The sequence below is a fragment of the Thalassophryne amazonica genome, chromosome 10 (genome assembly GCF_902500255.1).
Source record: "Thalassophryne amazonica chromosome 10, fThaAma1.1, whole genome shotgun sequence".
NCBI classification, from domain to species: Eukaryota; Metazoa; Chordata; class Actinopteri; order Batrachoidiformes; family Batrachoididae; genus Thalassophryne; species Thalassophryne amazonica.
The window spans coordinates 1209546-1220310 of NC_047112.1; the positions used below are offsets into that span (position 1 = coordinate 1209546).

The window sequence follows — 10765 nt, forward strand, 5'->3', positions numbered from 1 at the left end:
ACTTGTCAGCACATTACCATGTGCATCTTTTACCACCCTAACCTGCTGCACATCCTTTCCAGCTCTGTCCCTTTGTCTGGCCAATCGGTACAAGTCCTTTTCTCCTTCCTTACTATTCAACTTCATGTACAGCTCGCAATATGCCTTTTCCTTTGCTTTTGCCACTTCTCTTCTTGCCTTACGCCGCATCTCCTTGTACTCCTGTGTACTTTCTTCATCTCTCCGACTATCCCAAAACTTTTTCGCCAACCTCTTTCTCCTTATGCTTTCCTGGACCTCTTCATTCCCCCACCAAGTCTCCTTGTCTTCCTTCCACTGTCCAGATGTCATACCCAGTACTGTCCTAGCTGTCTCCCTCACCACATCTGCAGTACTTTTCCAGTTGTCCAAAATAGCTTCCCCTCCAACTAGTGCTTCTCTCACCTGCTCGCTAAATTTCACACAACAGTCTTCCTCCTTCAGCTTCCACCATCTGATCCTTTGTTGAGCTCTCACTCTCTTCTTCTTCTTTACCTCTAAAGTCATCCTACAAACAACCATCCTATGCTGTCTAGTGACACTCTCTCCTGCTACCACCTTACAGTCTGTGATTTCTTTTAGCTTGCATCTCCTATAAAGAATGTAGTCCACCTGTGTGCACCTTCCTCCACTCTTATATGTTACCCTGTGCTCCTCCCTTTTCTTAAAGTAGGTATTCACCACAGCCATTTCCATCCTTTTTGCAAAATCAACTACCATCTGTCCTTCCCCATTCCTATCCTTGATACCATATCTACCCATTACTTCCTCCTCACCTCTGTTCCCTTCACCAACATGCCCATTGAAGTCTGCTCCTATCACCACTCTTTCATGCTTGGGTTCACTCTCCACCACCTCATCTAACTCACTCCAGAAATCTTCTTTCTCCTTCATCTCACAACCTACCTGTGGGGCATATGCACTGATGATATTCATCATCACCCCTTCAATTTCCAACTTCACACTCATCACCCTGTCAGACACTCGCTTAACCTCCAACACACTTTTAACATACTCTTCCTTTAAAATGACCCCAACACCATTTCTCTTCCTGTCCTCACCATGGTACAACAACTTGTACCCACCGCCGATGCTCCTGCTCTTACTTCCCTTCCACTTGGTCTCTTGCACACACAATATGTCTACCTTTCTCCTGTCCATCATATCAGCCAGCTCTCTCCCTTTACCAGTCATACTACCAACATTCAAAGTCCCCACTCTCATTTCCACCCTTCTAGTTTTCTTCTTCTCCTGCTGTTCGTGGCAACGTTTTCCTCCTCTTCTTCATTGTCTTCGCCCAGCAGTAGCCCAATTTCCACCGGCACCCTGTTGGGCAATAGCACCGGTGGCGGACATTGTTAACCCGGGCCGCGACTGATCCGGTATGGGAATTCGATTCTGAGTCTGCATAGTTGGGTTGGCTTGTTTTACGCCGGATGCCCTTCCTGACGCAACCCTCCTCATTTATCCGGGCTTGGGACCGGCACTCAGAATGTACTGGCTGCACACCCCATGTGGCTGAGTTTAACTGACTGTAACTCAGCAACCACTGGTGCGATTTAAAAAAACAAGACATTTCTGTAATAGGGAGAACCTAAGGAATCTAAACCTGGCATTGTTTTGTGCATTTGTGTAGTTTTTAGTTGGATGACCTTTTGACCTATATTTTGACCCTGAAATTGACACTGAGGGACACGCCCGACCACTTCGGCCTCAGTATGAAAAATGTAGCCCTATATGTCAACTACAACATATAAAAAAATTGGAGGGGTTTTCTTTTTCATGCTTTAGCAAACTGGGATAGAATATAGGGCTACCTCAAGATATCAGGTAAATTCTGTGTATACAGAGTGCAGAAGATATGCATACAGATATGCATATGTATGTCATTCAGTTGTGGTATCTCCTTGCAATTTTAACAGCTCTAAGCAAGCCCATATTCTAATCAATGTTTACACTACAGTTTAGTTTTCTGATTACTTTTTGCCATTTAGCTGCTTGCAAGGAGATTTTACTGAGAATTTTTCTTATGTAGTGCAGGATGAGATTCAAAGTTTTCGTTGGGAAAACAGCCAGGCAACCTTGCATCCATTTGTGGCCTACTATCATTTAGAAGATGGTCAAAATATAGGTCAAAAGATCATCTAATCCAGGTCAGGTATATGTAAAAGTCGCATCCTGGATGGGGATATCTAGAAGTCTAATCCAGGTCAGGTTTATCTAGAAGACTAACCCTGGTCAGGTATTTCTAGAAATCGATCCGTGGTCAGGTATATCAAGAAGTATAATCCAGGCCAGTTATATCTAGAACTGTAATCCTGCTCAAGTATATCTAGAAGTCTATACCTGGTCAGGTATATCTACAAATGTAGCCCTGCTCAGGTATATGTAGAAGTCTCATCCTGGTCAGGTATATCCAGAAGTCTAATCCAGGTCAGGTATATCTAGAAGTCTAATCCTGCTCAAGGATATCTAGAAGTCTATACCTTGTCAGGTATATGTAGAAGTCTAATCCAGGTCATGTGTATCTAGAAATCTAATCCTGCTCAGATATATGTAGAAGTCTAATGTGGGTCAGGTATATCTAGAAGTCTATACCTGGTCAGGTATATCTAGAAGTGTAATCCTGCTCAGGTATATGTAGAAGTCTAATGTGGGTCAGGTATATCTAGAAGTCTATACCTGGTCAGGTATATCTAGAAGTGTAATCCTGCTCAGGTATATGTAGAAGTCTAATCCTGGTCAGGTATATCTAGGAGTCTAATCCAGGTCATGTGCATCTAGAAATCTGATCCTGCTCAGGCATATCTAGAAGTCTAATGTGGGTCAGGTATATCTAGAAGTGTAATCCTGCTCAGGTATATGTAGAAATCTAAGCCTGGTCAAGTATATCTAGAAGTCTAATCTTGGTCAGGTATATCTAGAAGTCCATACTTCGTCAGGTATACCTAGAAGTTTAATCCTGGTCAGGTGTATGTAGAAATCTAATCCAGGTCAGGTATATCTAGAAGTCTACATGTGGTCAGCTGTATCTAGAAGTCCATACTTGGTCAGGTATATCTAGAAGTGTAATGCTGGCCAGGTATATCTAGAACTCTAGTCCTGCTCAGGTATATGTAGAAATCTAATCCATCTTATGTATATCTAGAAATCATTCAGGTCAGGTATATGTAGAAGTCTAATCCAGGTCGGGTATATCTAGAAGACTAACCCTGGTCAGGTATTTCTAGAAATCGATCCGTGGACAGGTATATCTAGAAGTCTATACCTGGTCAGGTATATCTACAAATGTAGTCCTGCTCAGGTATATCTAGAAGTCTAATCCTGGTCAGGTATATCTAGAAGTCTAATCCAGGTCAGGTATATCTGGAAGTCTAATGCAGGCCAGGTATATCTAGAAGTCTAATCCTGCTCAAGGATATCTAGAAGTCTATACCTTGTCAGGTATATGTAGAAGTCTAATCCAGGTCGTGTGTATCTAGAAATCTAATCCTGCTCAGGTATATGTAGAAGTCTAATGTGGGTCAGGTATATCTAGAAGTCTATACCTGGTCAGGTATATCTAGAAGTGTAATCCTGCTCAGGTATATGTAGAAGTCTAATCCTGGTCAGGTATATCTAGGAGTCTAATCCAGGTCATGTGCATCTAGAAATCTGATCCTGCTCAGGCATATCTAGAAGTCTAATGTGGGTCAGGTATATCTAGAAGTGTAATCCTGCTCAGGTATATGTAGAAATCTAAGCCTGGTCAAGTATATCTAGAAGTCTAATCTTGGTCAGGTATATCTAGAAGTCCATACTTGGTCAGGTATACCTAGAAGTTTAATCCTGGTCAGGTGTATGTAGAAATCTAATCCAGGTCAGGTATATCTAGAAGTCTACATGTGGTCAGCTATATCTAGAAGTCCGTACTTGGTCAGGTATATCTAGAAGTGTAATGCTGGCCAGGTATATCTATAACTCTAGTCCTGCTCAGGTATATGTAGAAGTCTATACCTGGTCAGGTATATCCAGAAGTCCATACTTGGTCAGTTATATCTAGAAGTGTTATCCTGGTCAGGTATATGTAGAAATCTAATCCAGATTATGTATATCTAGAAATCATTCATGTCAGGTATATGTAGAAATCTAATCCAGATTATGTATATCTAGAAATCATTCAGGTCAGGTATATGTAGAAGTCTAATCCAGGTCGGGTATATCTAGAAGACTAACCCTGGTCAGGTATTTCTAGAAATCGATCCGTGGTCAGGTATATCTAGATGTCTATACCTGGTCAGGTATATCTACAAATGTAGTCCTGCTCAGGTATATGTAGAAGTCTAATCCTGGTCAGGTATATCTAGAAGTCTAATCCAGGTCAGGTATATCTGGAAGTCTAATGCAGGCCAGGTATATCTAGAAGTCTAATCCTGCTCAAGGATATCTAGAAGTCTATACCTTGTCAGGTATATGTAGAAGTCGAATCCAGGTCATGTGTATTTAGAAATCTAATCCTGCTCAGGTATGTGTAGAAGTCTAATGTGGGTCAGGTATATCTAGAAGTCTATACCTGGTCAGGTATATCTAGAAGTGTAATCCTGCTCAGGTATATGTAGAAGTCTAATCCTGGTCAGGTATATCTGGGAGTCTAATCCAGGTCATGTGCATCTAGAAATCTGATCCTGCTCAGGCATATCTAGAAGTCTAATGTGGGTCAGGTATATCTAGAAGTGTAATCCTGCTCAGGTATATGTAGAAATCTAAGCCTGGTCAAGTATATTTAGAAGTCAAATCTTGGTCAGGTATATCTAGAAGTCCATACTTGGTCAGGTATACCTAGAAGTGTAATCCTGGTCATGTGTATGTAGAAATCTAATCCAGATTATCTATATCTAGAAATCTAATCCAGGTCAGCTATATCTAGAAGTCCATAATTGGTCAGGTATATCTAGAAGTGTAATGCTGGCCAGGTATATCTAGAACTCTAGTCCTGCTCAAGTATATCTAGAAGTCTATACCTGGTCAAGTATATCCAGAAGTCCATACTTGGTCAGGTATATCTAGTAGTGTAATCCTGGTCAGGTATATGTAGAACTCTAATCCTGCTCAAGTATATCTAGACGTCTATACCTGGTCAGGTATATCTAGAAGTTCATACTTGGTCAGGTATAATGTGGGTCAGCTATATGTAAAAGTCTATACCTGGTCATGTATATCTAGAAGTGTAATCCTGCTCAGGTATATCTAGAAGTCTTATCCTGGACACCATTTGAGAAATTCAGGTGGTTTTTGGTGAAAATTTTATGGGCTTCAAAGACATTAAGGGATGTTACTGTCGCTTTAAGGACGCCCTCAGCAGCTGTGGGGCGCACCGCGCTCCAGCTGCCATCGACAGGCTGAACGACCATTTAATTTCTAAACGGATCGCTCTGTGGATCCGTGACCATCGTGTGCACTTTCTCTGGTTATCACAAGAGCTGGACATCACCCATTTTCCTGCAGATTTCAATTTTAACAAGAGATTTTGTCATGGAAAGCCGAGCGGACGCTTTGCGCGTCATGATGGATTCGCTGCTGGACCGACACAAAACCACCTCCGTTTTGGTCTCACAGGAAGGCTTTGAGATGGCGTTCAGACAGCTGTCGGTGGTTTTTCAGTCGAGTGATTATCCAAGAAATTGTGGATGTGCCTGGACATGCCAGAACATGTTCTGTGACGCTTCATCACGGCGTTAGGGGTCGCCACAGCAGATCAATCGTTTCCATCTCACCCTGTCCTCTGTATCTTCCTCTGTCACACGTTGCATATAAAATGTTTCATTTATAAATGCGTTTGATGACTGAAACGTTGCATATAAAATGTTTCATTTGTAAATGTGATAAATGAAACGTTGCATATAAATGTTTCATTTGGAAATTCATTTGAATCATATTTGTCTAATAGATTACAATTTGTTCATGTAAATGGGGAATCTTCTTCACAGACTAAAGTTAATTATGGAGTTCCACAAGGTTCTGTGCTAGGACCAATTTTATTCACTTTATATATGCTTCCCTTAGGCAGTATTATTAGACGGTATTGCTTAAATTTTCATTGTTACGCAGATGATACCCAGCTTTATCTATCCATGAAGCCAGAGGACACACACCAATTAGCTAAACTGCAGGATTGTCTTACAGACATAAAGACATGGATGACCTCTAATTTCCTGCTTTTAAACTCAGATAAAACTGAAGTTATTGTTCTTGGCCCCACAAATCTTAGAAACATGGTGTCTAACCAGATCCTTACTCTGGATGGCATTACCCTGACCTCTAGTAATACTGTGAGAAATCTTGGAGTCATTTTTGATCAGGATATGTCATTCAAAGCGCATATTAAACAAATATGTAGGACTGCTTTTTTGCATTTACGCAATATCTCTAAAATCAGAAAGGTCTTGTCTCAGAGTGATGCTGAAAAACTAATTCATGCATTTATTTCCTCTAGGCTGGACTATTGTAATTCATTATTATCAGGTTGTCCTAAAAGTTCCCTAAAAAGCCTTCAGTTAATTCAAAATGCTGCAGCTAGAGTGCTGACGGGGACTAGAAGGAGAGAGCATATCTCACCCATATTGGCCTCTCTTCATTGGCTTCCTGTTAATTCTAGAATAGAATTTAAAATTCTTCTTCTTACTTATAAGGTTTTGAATAATCAGGTCCCATCTTATCTTAGGGACCTCGTAGTACCATATCACCCCAATAGAGCTCTTCGCTCTCAGACTGCAGGCTTACTTGTAGTTCCTAGGGTTTGTAAGAGTAGAATGGGAGGCAGAGCCTTCAGCTTTCAGGCTCCTCTCCTGTGGAACCAGCTCCCAATTCAGATCAGGGAGACAGACACCCTCTCTACTTTTAAGATTAGGCTTAAAACTTTCCTTTTTGCTAAAGCTTATAGTTAGGGCTGGATCAGGTGACCCTGAACCATCCCTTAGTTATGCTGCTATAGACGTAGACTGCTGGGGGGTTCCCATGATGCACTGTTTCTTTCTCTTTTTGCTCTGTATGCACCACTCTGCATTTAATCATTAGTGATCGATCTCTGCTCCCCTCCACAGCATGTCTTTTTCCTGGTTCTCTCCCTCAGCCCCAACCAGTCCCAGCAGAAGACTGCCCCTCCCTGAGCCTGGTTCTGCTGGAGGTTTCTTCCTGTTAAAAGGGAGTTTTTCCTTCCCACTGTAGCCAAGTGCTTGCTCACAGGGGGTCGTTTTGACCGTTGGGGTTTTACATCATTATTGTATGGCCTTGCCTTACAATATAAAGCGCCTTGGGGCAACTGTTTGTTGTGATTTGGCGCTATATAAAAAAAAAATTGATTGATTGATTGATTGAAATGTGTTTGATAAATGAAACGTTGCATATAAAATGTTTCATTTGGAAATGTGTTTGATAAATGAAACGTTGCGTATAAAATGTTTCATTTGGAAATGTGTTTGATAAATGAAACGTTGCGCGTTGACTATTTAACTTCTAAATCAGTTTGATAAATAAAATGCTGTGAATAAAATGTTTAATTTGTAACTGCGTTTGATAAATGAAACGTTGCGTATAAAATGTTTCATTTGTAAATGTGTTTGATAAATGAAATGTTGCCTATAAAATGTTTAATTTGTAACTGCGTTTGATAAATGAAATGTTGCGTATGAAATGTTTCATTTGTAAATGTGTTTGATAAATGAAATGTTGCGTATAAAATGTTTCATTTGTAAATGCGTTTGATAAATGAAAGTTGCATATAAAATGTTTCATTTGTAAATGTGTTTGATAAATGAAACGTTGCGTATAAAATGTTTCATTTGTAAATGTGTTTGATAAATGAAACGTCGCGTATAAAATGTTTCATTTGGAAATGTGTTTGATAAATGAAACATTGCATATAAAATTTCATTTGTACTAGATGCGTTTGATAAATGAAATGTTGCATATAAAATGTTTCATTTGTAAATGTGTTTGATAAATGGAACTGTGTATAAAATGTTTAATTCCTAAATGCATTCCATAAATGCTTGCATATAAAATGTTTTGTTTATAAATGCAGTTGACAGTAAATGCATTCATTAAATTAAATGTTGGGTATAAAATGTTTCATTTGGAAATGTGTTTGATAAATGAAATGTTGCATATAAAATGTTTCAATTGGAAATGTGTTTGATAAATGAAACCTTGCATATAAAATGTTTCAGTTGTAAATGTGTTTGATAAATGAAATATTGCATGTTGACTATTTAACTTCTAAATCGGTTTGATAAATCAATCAATCAATCAATTTTTTTTATATAGCGCCAAATCACAACAAACAGTTGCCCCAAGGCGCTTTATATTGTAAGGCAAGGCCATACAATAATGATGTAAAACCCCAACGGTCAAGACGACCCCCTGTGAGCAAGCACTTGGCTACAGTGGGAAGGAAAAACTCCCTTTTAACAGGAAGAAACCTCCAGCAGAACCAGGCTCAGGGAGGGGCAGTCTTCTGCTGGGACTGGTTGGGGCTGAGGGAGAGAACCAGGAAAAAATGAAATGTTGCATATAAAATGTTTCAATTGGAAATGTGTTTGATAAATGAAACGTTGCATATAAAATGTTTCATTTGTAAATGTGTTTGATAAATGAAACGTTGCGCGTTGACTATTTAACTTCTAAATCAGTTTGATAAATAAAATGCTGTGAATAAAATGTTTAATTTGTAACTGCGTTTGATAAATGAAACGTTGCATATAAAATGTTTCATTTGTAAATGCATTTGATAAATGAAACGTTGCATATAAAATGTTTCATTTGTAAATGTGTTTGATAAATGAAATGTTGCGTATAAAATGTTTCATTTGTAAATGCATTTGATAAATGAAACGTTGCATATAAAATGTTTCATTTGTAAATGTGTTTGATAAATGAAACGTTGCGTATAAAATGTTTCATTTGTAAATGTGTTTGATAAATGAAACGTTGCGCGTTGACTATTTAACTTCTAAATTGATTTGATAAATAAAATGCTGTGAATAAAATGTTTCATTTGTAAATGTCTTTGATAAATGAAACGTTGCGTATAAAATGTTTCATTTGTAAATGTGTTTGATAAATGAAATGTTGCGTATAAAATGTTTCATTTGTAAATGTGTTTGATAAATGAAACGTTGCGCGTTGACTACTAAATCGGTTTGATAAATAAAATGCTGTGAATAAAATGTTTCATTTGTAAGTGTCTTTGATAAATGAAACGTTGCGTATAAAATGTTTCATTTGTAAATGTGTTTGATAAATGAAATGTTGCGTATAAAATGTTTCATTTGTAAATGTGTTTGATAAATTGTTGCGTATAAAATGTTTCATTTGTAAATGTGTTTGATAAATGAAACGTTGCGTATAAAATGTTTCATTTGTAAATGTGTTTGATAAATGAAACGTTGCGTATAAAATGTTTCATTTGTAAATGTGTTTGATAAATGAAATATTGCGTGTCGACTATTTAACTTCTAAATCGGTTTGATAAATAAAACGCTGTGAATAAAATGTTTAATTTGTAAATCCTTTGATGAGGTTATGATGCAGAAAACATTCTCTTGGGTTTTGGGAATCTATTGGGTGGTTGACTGTTTTCTGCTGTGATGTATTTGTGGGTGTGGCTGTGCTTGTGGCTGTCAGGGTGAAGAAGCCGGCCCACAAGAAGAAGTACGGTCTGCTGTCGGACTACGATGACTCGGTGGAGATGGAGGCGATGGAGAGCGACGAGGACGACACACTGTATGAGGCGCGCGGCCTGCGCAGGTCAGGAAGCACCACACGCTCGCCATGACTTTGAAGTGGGCGTGGTCATGGATGTTACTGATCTGTTCTTGTGTTTGTTCTCTGCAGATGACTCTTCAGATGATGACACCCCCCCCCCCCCCACACACACACATACACAAAATTAGTGTGAGATATTGATCAGCAGCCTGGTATTGATGATATTGATTACAGCTTGCTGGAGGATGAAGGACTAAAACTCTTCCTCAGATGTGCCAAAGTACTGTTTTGTTTTGTTTTTTTAATGGTTTGTGACGTCATCAGCTGTGATGATGTGGAGAGTTTTGCACGTTCCAGACATTTGCTGCGGACGCGGTTACTGTTTATTTAAGTTGTTTTCAGAGGAAGAACCTTCTTTTGTACTCAAACAACTTTGGCTCCAGAAAGGACCCAGAACCAGGAAGGAACCCACTCAGCAGAATTTGGTTCTGTTCTGTTGATCCATTTCACACAAAATGATCTCGACAGTATCTGAAGGTTTCAGCTTTTGATGACAAAGCGTTTACTGTTACTGAAGGTTTTACTGACTGTACTCTCATCACAATAAAAGAGTCCCACACACATACACACACGTCGCAGGAGGAGACTCTGGGAAAATGTTTGTTTTGAGGGAGATGGCAGAAAAACAGCTACAGTCTGATGACATCACAAAAATAGGTTGAGCTGCCACAGAGCACCGTCCTGTAGGAGGCGCTAGCGAGTGTACCTACGGTCAGAGACTCCAACACAGACTGTATGTATCCTGGACAAAGTCCACGTGACATCACCTGTAGGGTTTCTGCAGAGATCCGGAACAGCCACAGCTGACTTATGACTTATGCTGCCTTAAGTTATGAGCCGCTTATTTTCTCAGTAATCGTATATTAAGTGGAGCTAACGGATGAAGCTACGGACAGCTGCTAAAAGCGCTAACACGTTAGCATACAACATTAAATAAAACGTGAGC

General features: G+C 39.3%; 1 protein-coding gene across 2 annotated transcripts in view; it reads left to right on the top strand.

The window, feature by feature from the left end:
* The window catches only part of fam174c (family with sequence similarity 174 member C), a 31227-nt gene extending 21069 nt beyond the window's left edge, over positions 1 to 10158 (top strand). For both annotated transcript variants that reach the window (XM_034179266.1, XM_034179265.1), the window contains 2 exons: positions 9679 to 9801; positions 9889 to 10158. In XM_034179266.1, coding sequence (XP_034035157.1) covers positions 9679 to 9801; positions 9889 to 9892 — 127 coding nt within the window. In that variant the 3' untranslated portion in view covers positions 9893 to 10158. The remainder of the gene's footprint in view (positions 1 to 9678; positions 9802 to 9888) is intronic.
* Positions 10159 to 10765: the final 607 nt, after the last annotated feature.